The 13,918-nt window shown below is 38.9% G+C and overlaps 1 protein-coding gene across 2 annotated transcripts; it reads right to left on the bottom strand.

The window, feature by feature from the left end:
- Nucleotides 1-861: 861 nt before the first annotated feature.
- On the bottom strand, nucleotides 862-9,069 carry LOC113012094 (14-3-3 protein zeta-like). 2 transcript variants are annotated; one of them, XM_026152069.2, is made up of 6 exons: nucleotides 8,925-9,069; nucleotides 8,032-8,442; nucleotides 4,172-4,295; nucleotides 3,821-3,984; nucleotides 3,622-3,717; nucleotides 862-2,370 (listed from the first exon to the last, which is right to left on the bottom strand). In XM_026152069.2, exons 2-6 carry the CDS (start codon nucleotides 8,323-8,325, stop codon nucleotides 2,305-2,307), a joined length of 744 nt encoding a protein of 247 aa, XP_026007854.1. In that variant the 5' UTR covers nucleotides 8,326-8,442; nucleotides 8,925-9,069; the 3' UTR covers nucleotides 862-2,304. The 2 variants fall into 2 exon arrangements, with proteins under 2 accessions (XP_026007854.1, XP_026007855.1); XM_026152070.2 differs by having other exon boundaries at nucleotides 8,935-9,059.
- Nucleotides 9,070-13,918: the final 4,849 nt, after the last annotated feature.

Below are 13,918 nucleotides of genomic sequence, written 5' to 3'. Positions count from 1 at the left end.
AACCTATAGAAATAATGTAAATGCCATTTTGCATTTAAAATTTTAAATACACACAAAATCTCAATTCCGTAAACATAAGCATGAGGAGTTGTTGATATATGACTGAGATCGTCTTATCATACTCCTCAGTGTGTATTTATACCACTTGAGTAAAGTACATCTTGCATCCGAGAAAAAGAAATCCTCTCCGTGACTGAAAACTAAAACCAATAGTGAAACTATAACCAAAATAAAACTGAACACACCAAATTACAAGCCCAGGTCATCCCGAGTTTACCTTCAAATCGGAGTATGAACAAATGTACATACTGCTGCTCCCTTTAGGGGTCGCCACAGAAAATTATCTGCCTCCATCTCACTCCCTAGCATCCTCTTCTGACATGCCAACCCTCTCTGCATGTCCTCCATTACATCCACTATTCTAAGTTTCTCACACATCGAAAACATCTCAGGTTTTCCTCTATGCCAATATGTTGTCATGTATTGCACTTAACTCACTGGGACAAAACATTTTCATTTCAAATATATTCATGTTTCATCTGTATTTTCCACCAGTGTTTGTTAAAGCATTTTACCTCAAGCTGTGCTAATGCGGAGATCAATATTGCTAGCTTAAGTTTTATTGCAGTAAAGGTAAACATTTAACCCATATCAAATGTGGAAAATGTCAATTGTAAATGCAAATTTAATGTCATAATTCACTGTTTGAGTCATCTCAAGTTCGCTTTTTATTGATTTAATCCTACAGGGAGTTTTAAGTACAGTTAAAAATTCCTCATTTTATCTTTTGTTTATAAGCACCAAGTTAAAAAAAAAAAAATTAAAAAAAAAAAAAGAAAAGAAAAAAGGCAAAGGCTGAACTTGGTTTATAAAAGGTTTTATTTATGTTAACATAGCCGATACATACAGATTCAACAGACTGTTCAACAAGGCTTCTGGGGGGGGGGGGGGGGGGGGGGGGGGGGGGTCTACAACTGAATGAATAGCAAAATAGTGGTCCAAATCTCTAGTGACAATCACTGGACAGACTAACATTTCACCCCTTCTAGGATGTGTACAAACTTGCATTGGAAATGGATAAACTTGACATTTGGACAGGTTTGTGTTACAGCAGTTTCCCATGTCAGTCTGAAGATGCACAAGACCCAGAAGATCAAGGTGGCCTCTCTGCTGGAGGATGAGGAGGACTGAAATTATAAATAAATCAGAATAGAACAGACTGGAGTGTGAACATCTACTTCAACATCCACATCTCAGTCTGGTTTTCCTTCTGTGACGTGAAATTTACAACGAGAGAAAATAAACAAAGTCCAACTAGTTCCCAGTGGACATCAAGTATCAAGACAGTGATGCATTAAGGACATTACAGGAAACTTCAAGTCTCATCACGGTGTATGAGTGATGAAAAGACAAGTTCACTGAAATTCAACCAGCTGTCCATCGGGGTCTAGTGCATGGACATCAGAGTCCTCGACATCCACAAGCTGGCTGCCTCTGAGCGCTGTTCTCGAACTCACCACACCAGAGAGGTTTAAAGGAAGTGATGCGCATTAACAACTTATTATATTTAGGAAGTGTATCAACACCACAAGGTTTAAGAGACAAGCATGTCCCTGAATTTGATCACACGAGGCCCACTATTACCCACCAAGTATAAATGCTTCATCAGACCCAGGACAAAGTGAGGGAAGTTAAACCTGTTGCTGGGCGCCGGTTTAGCTCAGTGTGTCTAGCAGGCGACCACATGCCATAAGTCTGAGAGCGGCCGGCCCGGGTTCGAATCTGACCCACAACCCTTTGACGCATGTCTCCCCCTCTCTCTGCCCCCGCTTTCCTGTCCTTTCTTCACTGGGTGTATCAAAATAAAAAGGCCAAAAAAAATTAAAACTGCTATGTAGCAACAGGTGTACTACAGTAAGATATACAAGGAAATTAGTATGTGTGTAATATTTGTTATTGGAACAAAATACAACCATTTTATGAAGTTTAGCTTTCCAGTTGTTTTGCCTCTAATTGAGGTAGGGAATCTGATATCATGTTGAGCTAGCATTCACGGTAAACTGCACACAAAGGGGATGGCTGAGACCACAAAGTACAGGAATGGAGGGTTCTCTCTTGTGTCCAAATCAAGTGTGTGTTTTTGTCGTTTCTCCCCCCCATATTAATACACAACCGTTTTCAGCAATGTTTTCATGGTAGAATGTTTAAGTGGAGCATTTTAAGGAATGAAGGATGTATAAAAAGTTGTTGTTTTTTTTCCTTTTATTTTTTGGAGTCAACCCCAGCAGCATGGGCTTGGGCTTCTTAGTTCGATGGCTTGGAGCCCTCTTCTCCCTCTCCCTCTTCAGTGGCGCTGTCTGATGTCCATAACTATGGGAGGGGGAGAGAGAGACAGAGAGATTTAAGACAGGCAAATATCCAGATTCATTCACAGATTATGATCAATTTAATGAAAATTTACTGTATTGTACACACTAAAAAACAGGGACACTGTTAAAAGGCATTTTTAATTGATTGGGTGGGGTCCAACACTTATCCAAACACGCAACCTGACAGTCTCAGCCATTTTATCATGAAGGGATACGGTTTTGAAGAATGACATGTTTCTTTTAAGCCAATTAAAAGTAATCGTGACTTTATAACCTCAATGTCACACAACATGCATAAGCCAAAGACAAGTCATGCTCTGGCCTTTGCTACACTGACTTGTCAAGTGACAGAAAGCCTTCTTCCCCTCAGCACACAGACTGGCTGGATAACCACAGGAAGTCTGTGCATGTGCAGAAATAGCCGATTCATGCTTATGCTTGCATCTTTCATCAAAAAGGATCTGTACACTGCAGATTTGTCACTTGGGATAAAGAGTAATGGTATTTAAATGTTTGTGGCTAAGTATTGATTGTTTTTTCCAAACAAACCTTAAAAAAAAAAAAAAATTAAATTACAACACTCCTTGTCATACATTGGGGTGGGACACTGGAAAAAAATAAATAAATAAGGCAGCTGCCCAAGCAAAGTTGTTTTATGGGTATCTCGATGCAAATTAACAGTCTGGGTTATCACTGAAACTGCAAACTGAGGGACAGCACTGCTTTAAGACATCCTTACTAGTTGTGATCATACTTTGTCAATTTTCTTTAAAGGAAAAGTTTACATTTCTAATTTTTGCAGGTTGTGTGTCTTTTCCCCAGATGTTTGTAACTCTTTGTAAGAGTCAGTGCACACGATTCAATGGCAATATATGATATACATCTTTAAGCAACATATAAGATGTCTCCTGTACAGGGAAGGAGGAAGAAAAAAGAAAAGAAAAAAAGAGGAGTAATAGGAGCTTAACCAGCGCTAACATATTACCTTGCCTTGGTGCGACTTAGTGTTTAACACATCAGTTTTGTTGTTTAAAAAGCACCAAAGTCACAAAACCAACAACCACAGTGATACACACAAAAAAAAAATAAAATAAAATTCCCCTTCTTCTTGCTTGAAACTTGAATTAGAAATTAAAAATACTGCCCAGCAATATTTTAGGTGTGGCTGAACATCAGGTTCATGACACTGAAACAACTATGATACATTCGGTTCAGTGAAAACTGTTTTATGTCAAAAGAGTAAAGCACTCACTGTCAGGTTATCTCTGAGGAGCTGCATGATAAGAGTGCTGTCTTTGTAGGACTCCTCTTGTAGATTGTCGAGCTCTGCAATAGCATCATCAAATGCCTGCAAGTGCAAAGATAAACAGCAACACTTAGAACTGATCCATTTCCAGCTGTTTACAACTTAAGACCTCAATTAGTTGTCAGATTACTATTAAAGTCTGTACCTGTTTGGCCAATTCACAGGCTTTTTCTGGGGAGTTCAGGATCTCATAGAAGAAGACCGAGAAGTTAAGTGCCAAGCCCAAACGAATGGGATGTGTGGGTTCCATTTCAGCCTTGCTGATGTTAAATGCTTCCTGGTATGCTTGCTGTGAGCTTTCAATGGTATCTAAAAGGAAAAAATAAATCACTTGTGTAATTATCAAAGTTCCCAAACAAATCCATTGAACAGAAATTGTTCAACTTAAAGACTACACTCCACTTTCAGCAGGAGGCAAAACTGTAAACTTAAATAAATGAAAACTTACAAATGCTAGTGTGAGAATAAAATAACCGTAGTACTGATGTTAACTCACTTGTTTTGTTTTCTCCACTGGCAACTTCAGCAAGGTATCTATAGTAGTCACCCTTCATCTTTAGATAGAAGACTTTGCTCTCCGAATTTGAAGCATTTTTAATTAGATGGTCCTCCAGCAGTTTCTGTGAAAATAAATGTGAGATTAATTTCAAGTTTACAGACCAAATACTGAACAGCAAAACTTCAGTATGAATATTATTTATTGAGCCCCAAGTTAAAAGATATGAGGACTGCAACATTCAACACCACTGGATGAGCAATGGTTCATCCAAGTGTCATGCTGGCCTACATCCATTAGAAAGCTCTCCTGCCTTTGCTCTTTACGAGTACATTCTGTATCCATCAGGAGTCAAGTGCATATGCTCACACTGTCATTTTGAAGGATCATTTTACTTTGTGGTAATTTCAGCTGAAGTTGCTCCAAATTGCACAGAACCAGGCCAGGCCTCTGGTGTGTCCCCAGCTGCCCCAGATACTTGCATTTTGTGCAAGGACTGTGCAGCATGGTTTCACATCTTATTGCTGACACTGCCGTTATTGCCATTTTGAAACAGCCATGGCATTGCTTATAGGCTAGAGATTTTCGCAGATATTTTATAAGGTACTATGTTTTTACAATACTCCCATTACAATGGTCCATTTGCACCCCCCCCCCCCAATTTTAGCACATGCAGTAAAGACTAACAATGAGCATCTTTGCACAGATAACAAAGAAAACTAAGAAAACTAATTAAATCCACCTCATCTGAATTTGAACAGTTTAGATGATAACTACATCTGATATAGTTATGGTAAGATATACAATCAGGTGCCCAAAGTTTATTTCTTTCAATAAAAATAAAAAGCTACATACAACCCACATTAACATAAGTTAACCATTTGTGTGGGCTATACATAACATACTGGGGTAACAGCAGAAACTACAAGCTGATCATTTCTCCACCTGCATGTTATGCCTAAACAAACTCCATCCCGACTAGTGCTGAGAGGTATACGGTAATGGTTTAACGGTATAAAATTTTTGATTTTTTTTCCCCATATACCACAATCCCCACAGAAATTCCATGAGCAAAGTCTAGGGAAACAGAAGCTCTGGCTGCAATGGATCATTCCCATAATTACTACTTGAAACCACAAAGTTCAGAAAAGACCCATACTTGCTCCATGTGCATACTGCATACTCATTTAAATTTAAAAAAACAAAAAAAAAAAAAAAGGAGAAAGAAAGAAAATGCTGTCCATCTCTAGCTGGCAAATTCAGAATCTGCCTGAAATTGAATCAAGTTTGCGAGAGAAGGAAACGCGAGCCCTGATGCTCAGTGGCTAGTTTACAGCTACCTTCTCCTTTCTAATTTCGTATGGGGTTTTTTTGGGGTTTTTTTTATAAATAAAGCCAAAGTTCTTTAACTTACTACTTGTCTAGAGCAATAAGCTTTGGTTGTAAAACCATCTTAAGCTTTAAAAACTGTACTTGCAAACTACTTTTTGCAGTTTTGAGTAAATAACTAGTTACTTAAGACATAAATGACTCCTTTTTACCATCCATCTGCAACAAAGACCAATGTAGAAAGTCTTACCAACCACATCTAGCCATTTTGCTTACATTTTACTTAAAACTTTATTTTTAGCTTTTTAAACTGTTAGTTTTAAATTTGTATTTGCGTATTTTTCCATTTACCAATTGCCTTGCTTTGTGCAAATATTGCATTTAGCTACTAGATTCTATTTCCAAGTTAAATTACTATCAACTGTTACGTTTCGGTCACCTAACAGTATTTTCCCCAACTTCGCGATGATTAAGCTAGGCTAAGTCATTCATCTTTGAGTGGATATGTATAGAGGATTACTTTGGCTAATCTGTCAGTGAAACTCACATGGCTTAACCGATTGAAAGTGCAGATTAACTGTTTGACTAAATGAAAAGCTTGATACTCTGCAGACAAACATCAATTTTACCTACAACTTCCGTTTTACAAATTTAAACCGTTTTCAAACAAAAAGGTCCATACCCGCCATTTCCAAACACGCTCAGCTGAAACACACAAGTGCTAAGCGTTCCTCTTTCATTGCATATTCTACACAATAGACAAGAAGAGGAGTGCATTTCCCTTCAGAGCTTTCACACAAAGCTCTGATTTCAGTCACCAGTGCTCACACACACACACACAGCATGGTGTTGTTACATTTAATCCCAACTGTGCAAGTGTCTTCACATTTTTAATGTGAATTGATGTGCTTTCAGAGTATGGGCGGATCCCTTATCATTTCACTATTAGCTGCAGGGTGTTTCCTTTACTTTTTACATAGCAAAGGTTAATCAGGCAGAATAACGCAATGTGTCTGTGTCCTCCCTTTAGAATATCAAAGATGCCTACGCTGGAAATTAAGAGTTTTGCTGAAGGCTTTAATTTTTTTAGACTGTGTACAATTTAGGGTTTAAAACTTTTCAATAGCCTGCATCTGCTCAGCTGACAAGCCTATAGTTGTGTTTTAAAGCTCTAAATGCACATGCGTGAAAACCGGAGCAAAGCATCTCCACACCTCTGCTGTCTGCACAGTGAAAAGTCTAGCACTTGTCACTGTGCAGGAAATCAAATAAGGCGGCACATAAGCAGCTTACTCGTCTATTGCCGTCTTTGCTCTTCTTTGTGGGTGCATTACCAACTTGTAAGGCTTCAGCAGACAAGTTAAGGCATGAGCACTGACACGCCCTTCTCTGCTGACAGGCCCTCAGTCAAGACTCAGTAGGGAGAAAGCTGAAAGCTGAGTCACTGCCATGCAAGCGCACATCCTCATGAACACGCATGGAAGATGGTGGAAAATGAATGCTTTCTACGTCTTTGCAACACATTTGAAAAAGGCATCAGCTCAGAAAAATTATTTCAATCTTATAACTAAGGTTTCACTTTGATCCCCTCTAATCCATTATCAAGGCCAGCTAGAAACAATGTAAAGAACCAATCTGTGATGTAGCATTGGGTTAAGTAGTAAAGCATACTCCAGCAACTTTGTAATGATAAGCCTTGAAATGCAGCAAGCAAAGTCTGAGAAGGTATTTAATTGGACTGGTTTTAATAGGTGGATCTGCACAACAAAGGATGACTTTTTTTTTTTTTTTTTTTAAACCAATCAAGCTGAACTTGAGGAAGAGTGAGGCATTTCTGCATGTATAAATGGCACCAATAATATTATAGACTACACTGACTATCATCTACAGCATACATGCAGTGCATTTCCTAGGTTAAGCCTTTACCCATTTAGACACACCTTTTTGGTGCAGCTAATCTGACCTTTCCTCAGTTACAGCACACCCTCACAAGTTTAAGCCCATTGTTTGAAATCCAGATTCCCAAAAGACAGGAACAGTGGGAGGACAACAGAATACTTCCTTGTCCCCACTGGTTTTAGAGTCCATATTTACAGGACAACTTACAGGAAAGAGCATTGAATTCAATTTTTAAAAAAAATAAAAAAAATTTAAAATGCAAAATTAAAATGTGTGTGCGTATCATATTTAGATCTCAGGTAAAAAGTCTATTTGCTTAATTAAGTGCATTCTTAAAAGAAAAAAAAAATCTTGTGGAAATCTCTCCTTACAACAAAACACATCAAGCATTTGCCACTCCCCTCAAGAGCAAACGTAGATTCTAAAAAAAGAAACGCTGCAGTTTTAGTCACCACTAACTAAAGTTGGTTACAATAATTATAATTTAGTCAGCAATAAGACATTACAGCTTAGCTTCCAGAGTACATATTCCAAGACTGTGGTCTCCATCTCACATATAAGCAACATGCGCTATGCTGCGCGATTTAAAGAAAAAAAAAATAAGTACAATTAAAAATATATATACACTTTACCAAAACACATCTGCAGATTTCATCCAGTTCTGATTCCACTTTCTCGCGATATTCTTTGACCATCTGCTGCTTCTTTTCGCAACCCTCGGTCTTCAGTCCGATGCTGGATATCACCCTCCATGAGGACCGCCTCGCCCCAACCACGTTTTTGTAGGCGACGGACAGCAGGTTCCTCTCCTCGTTTGACAGCTCCTCTCCCATCTCTGTAACAGCCTTCATACATTCTGCCATGTCGTCGTAGCGCTCAGCCTGCTCTGCCAGCTTGGCTTTCTGGATAAGATCCGTTTTAGCCATAGTTTATATATTTATTGAAGCGAGAAATGAGAAATCCCGGGAAGGTGAGTGACAGTCGAGGACTGTTACGCTTTAGAATGGCCGTAGGATGGGATGGACTGTGGCAATCCCCACAAGCTGCGGAAAGACGTTAACAATTAGTACGATGGGACATATCAATATACAACTGGAGGACAAGATATCCCAACGATAATCGTAACGGGGCGTAAAAACGGGTTTAAAATAGCACAATTTTTCCAAACTGAACGCGTTAAATCGCTTTAGCGTACAGAAATTTCCGATCCCAAACATAAGTAACCTGTAGTGTTAACAGTAAAGACACTTGATCTCGCTATACGGTTCTTTTAAAGCTGCGGTTTGCTGCGAGCATCGGAAGTAGGAGATCTACTGGCAAGCCCGTCTCACAATTGAACCCGCCACAAAGCTGTCTGCTGCACCTAGCTAGCGAGTTAGCAAAAGAACTAGCTGGCTACAACGGCCACTCCTTTCATTATGAAAAAAAGTCACTAGTTCCAGAAAAGCCTAAACGTACCCACAACGTGTCACTAAAGCAATCCACCACTAACCGTATATTTTCCAGGAAAAAAATAAATACTCACTGTTGCTGACCTAATGAAGTCTAAATTTTCTCCCCAAAATGCTCCGTTATGAGATAGTGACTAGAAAGGAGAAGAACGGCGGTGGCAGCAGAAAAAAACCCAACTGAACTGCTAAAATAAAGGGGGGTGTGGGGGGGGGAAAGTCATCTGAGTGTTGACTCTCCAATCATAAGTCCGTCTCGCATTTGATTGACAGGAATAGTAAGCTCTGTAAACCTGTAGCTGTTTAGCGCGGGGGAAAAAGGCGGGCTTATGGTGGTAGTTTGGTTGAGCGGAACGCTGCAGAGACTGAGGCCCACGGGGTTTCCTCCAATGAGACCAAGGGATGAAGACGTCATCGCATTGCCATGGTGATGCTTATCCAATCACGCCCTTGCCTTCCACAAGCTGTGGGCACTGTAGGCGGGTGTGGTTCTGGCTTTTTTTCATGACTAGAAATTTGCCTTTTTAAGTGTTTTGGATAATATTTCATTGGTTCTTTCTTATTTTAAAGAAATCACTTGAGAACTTGAGTCGATATCTGCACATTTTAATTACTGTGGCTAATTTCTGTGTTGAAATCTATCCAGCTTTAAATCCAGTAGGCTTTAAATCCAGGCATAAGTATGTCAGTTAATCAAATAGCAATGCTGAATCCACTTTCACATATGAAGACAAGTCAGCAGCCTTGTTTATTTTGATTTTCATTCTGCTTTTTTGCCTGGATTTAAGCTACTTCAACTGTCACCAGGATTGATTTAAATGATTTAAATATCATCTTTAAAACTCCCAGTAATGCCCTCTAACAATGGAAGAGATTATTCTGCAGCAACTAAATAAAGTTGTTGCTTTCACATGGTAAAAGAAAGTGATCAGCTTTTGACTGAAGTAAATGGGATTACACTTTTATGACCGCATTAATTATTATACAATAATACAAAGATACAGTGCAAAGGTGTCTTTGCTTTTGATGTCGAGGACAATACAGAATAGGCTGAGTGGGCTTACGTAATGTGTTGAAAACCTTGTGAGGCTGCTCTCATCTAAAACCTGTATGACAGCTGATAACAACAGATAACAGCTCGCTCTCTCTCTCTCAGTTTCCCTGACACTTAAAAAATGACTATGATCTGTAGTTTACCTGATACTTCTAATTTTGTATCTGGGCTGGGCTTGCAGTGCAAATTGTCTGTCAAAAATGACTTTCCTTACTTACCTTGTATTAGCTGATTTGATTTCTTGTATGTTTGACAAGCAGTAACATGTCAAAACTTCAGTTTCCCAATTGACCACTTAAGACCAGCTCCAAATTATAGTGAAAATCTCATGAACCTCCATTTTACAATGCCGAACTAAACAGCAAAATTAAAGGTGTTTAAAGCCTTCAACAAAAGACGTTTCTTTTCTTTTTTTTTGTTCTTTTTTTAAACTAATTTCCAGCTTCTAGATAACTGAGCTTTTAAGCCAGGGTGAACTGTATGTCAGCAGTAACCCTTGTCCCGTCTCCCTCCCCCCACCCCCAACTGGCTGAGGCAGATGACTGCCCCTCCCTGATCCTGGTTCTGCCAGAGGTTTCTTTCTGTAAAATGGGAGTTTTTCCTACTCACTGTAACCAAGTGGGGGTCTGGTTGTTGAGGTTTTATCTGTATTATTGAAGGGCCTTTACCTTTTAATATAATGTGCCTTGCAGTGCCTCCTGTTGTGATTTGGCACTATAGGAAGAAAAAAAAAATTGGTAACCTGTTGCATCGCCCACAGGGGCTTCAAGAAACAGTGTACTGCTTTGCATTTCCTTCATCACTTTCATGTCAAACTATAACATAGAAGCTTATCATATTTGATACATACAGTTTTTTAGACTTCTACATCATCAGTGTGATCGCTTTTTTTTAAATGCCAGATATAACAAACATGATATAATTAAGTCATATATGTATATTAAAATTGAATTCATTTTTTAAAACAAATTTGTCAGATGGTTCAATAAACTCCCCATTTTCAAATATTTCTAGCAATTATTTCATATTTCAGGTTTTAACGGGTAAATTTCAGACCAAACCCAATTCTGGCAAGTGCTGGTGTCAAGAATTGCTACCTCACTTTAACTACAGACTACAAAACTACATGACAGCTTAGTTTAATGTGTCCGAGTGACACATTACAAACACTTATGTGTGCATTTTTTTTTCCATTGTTAAGCAATTGTGTGTTTTGAATGAAAGTCTGGTAACATTGTTTTTTTGTTCTGCTAAAAGACACTAATTAAATCCCCTCTATTGGCCAAATATTTGGGATTTTCCTCGCCACACCTACTGCACTGATGCACCTTAATCATCAAGATAGTTATGTAACCCTGCACAGGTCTACCCTTTCATCCAAATATGGTCACATCCCGATTTAAAAATCTTTTACATATAGTCTGTGTACCTTAGTCATATATATGAGTGGGTTAGTGTAGATGCATTAGTTACCACTCCTAACAGACCTAAAGCAAGCTAACGGGGCCTTTTAATCCAAGACATAAATGGAAAAGGTCAGAACAACAATTGAGCAATAGACACTTTCTTTCAGAATCTTAGCTTTTAGAGGTCTTGTTTTTAGAGGTCTTGTTTATAGAGTCACAGGCGATTAAAGGAAGATTTAAGATCACGATTTATCATTTATAAAAACATAATGCACTATCTGGAATGTGTCACAAATAGCTGAATCTCTGAGTATTTCAGTGCTAGATGTTATTACAGCTAATGTCAAATATCGACATATATGCAAACATAGTGAATATGAGATTTAAACTCAAATTTATCCATATGTTCTTATTATATTAGAACTGTAATGACTGTTCATAGTTTTTTTTGCACTTTCAGCATGCCTCATGGAGTACTTTTTAAAGTTTCTGGTTCCTATTAAAATCACAAGCTTAAAAACAAAATAATTTGCACAAACATGCCTGCTGGGTGTGAACATGGGCTAAGCAAACAGATGGACCTAGGATTTCAGTTAAATTTAGTCACTCACGCTCTTTAGCTAGTGCTTTACGATGGACATGACAGTAATTCTAGTTCTCCAAAATCACAGATTTTGGACAATCAGAGCTTCCTTCGCCCTTCATCTGCTCTCTTTAAACACAACATGTGTGCTAAAATAGGCTATTGGTAGAAAATGTACTCCATTAAAGTCAGCTAATCTGTTTTACTATACAGATCCTCTGTTCTTAGAACCAGCAGCAGATGGGAAAGAAAAAGAAGAGGAAATGTCTTTCAAGATAAGCATGCCATGTGGATAAAAAAATGTAAAACACATCTTTGTGTTGTATTAAGAGCTAAAGAGGAGTTTGGGATATGTACTGATGGCTTTTGTCCTTCTCATTTGCGTGATAGAAAAGAGAAGGGCTTTTTTTAGGTTGCAGCATACCCTTCACACAGTGTCCTCGAGTTTCTTTTCCCTTTCCCACGTACTCTGCTTTCATAACGCTCAGTACCTGTTCTCCCTCCCAACCCTGTTTTCACTCACCCTGTGGTTCTCGACTGACTCAGCCTTTCCAGGGATGCCCAGCAGTCAAACATGCTCAGACACATACATATGTACTGACTAAAACAATCACACTGCTGGTTCATCACTCTTTGCTCACCAAGTGTGAGTTAAAATATTTATTAACTGTGTTTTCCCAAGCAGTCCAATCCATACATACATGCGCACATATACAAAATGCTATAGTAACCACAGTCATGAATCTCTGACCTCAAAGCATTATCTCACTACAGTGTGCCACAACTCCCCGCCCCCTGCTACTGCCTTTTTTTTAAGCCAGCTGTCTTGTGATTGGCTGCCTCTGGCTTGAACTGTGGAGATGGGCTGTGTGCATATCTGCCCTCATTGACATCATATAGAGGCAAGAGTGGAAATGAATTGCCTGAAACTGATCATTCGAATCACCATATGAGCACTCTGTCACATGACAGGAAACAAAAAGCCCAACTGGTCCCCTTTAATGAAGATAAATATGGACCTTCAAACAAAAAGTCCATATTTGATTTAACACTTACGCATTGCCTCTGTAGGTGACAAATAAGGTGGCTATTTTTGTCTTTAGAGATGCCACTGTTAGATGAAGTGTCTCCTGTTCACAATAGACAAGATGCTATAAAAAGCACTGGTTAAAAGGTTGGGAATTCCCATAGCTTCAGCTCTAGTTTTGAGCTGTCTCTACCCTGCAGTGTGGCGGCTTCTCTTGCTCAGGTTCACATTTCCTATTGTTATATCCGATATAACGAGCAGCCACAATGTGAAGTTAGGAAAAAATATGCCCAGATACTGTAGTGGAAATGTTTCATTACTCTAAAAACCTAGTCCAAAAACTGAGACTTAAACCCAAGCCTTATACCAGACCTCAGCTTCAGTTCTCTTCAGAAAACAAGTAATATATTCAAGGTGCTGTGAGTGCGACTTAACTACAAGGCTAACTACAAGGCTAACTACAAGGCTAATATGTCACTTCTGCAATTTTTAAATCTAATCAAGTCTTTTTAGTCCAAACAGGCTTTTAGTGTAGTGAATCCCCGATAAGGCTTTAGCATAGATTTAGAGTTGACTGTTGCTATGCGATGACAGGATATAGCACCTGAGCAGCCCTGTTCACACCAAGCTGTGTCAGTCAAGAAAATGTATGACAGCTCCTGTTGCTCTCATTTCTTGAAACGGTGGTCAAAGTTCATCTTTGATCTGTGATCTGTGTCATTTACGCAAGAGACTATGATTCAAATCCCACAGAGACACTTTTTTCCCCTCAGACTTTTCCTCTCAAAACCTTATGTGATGCAGGCAGAAATCATCCGTCCAAGTGAAATATATACAAAGTTGTGCTGACTGTTATGAAAAAGAGGATAACTGGTGTCTTGACCTTGACTAGCAGCCAAAGGGAATCCAAGCCCAGTGTTCAGAATGAGATCATAGCGCTCCCAGTCTGCAGTGCTTCCTAAGCACAAAGACCTTCCCCGGACATACTGAAGTAAAAAATG

This window comes from Astatotilapia calliptera, chromosome 19 (assembly GCF_964374335.1).
Source record: "Astatotilapia calliptera chromosome 19, fAstCal68.1, whole genome shotgun sequence".
NCBI lineage: Eukaryota > Metazoa > Chordata > Actinopteri > Cichliformes > Cichlidae > Astatotilapia > Astatotilapia calliptera.
Note: the sequence above shows the minus strand (reverse complement) of the source record. Positions and strands in the feature narration are given on the sequence as shown.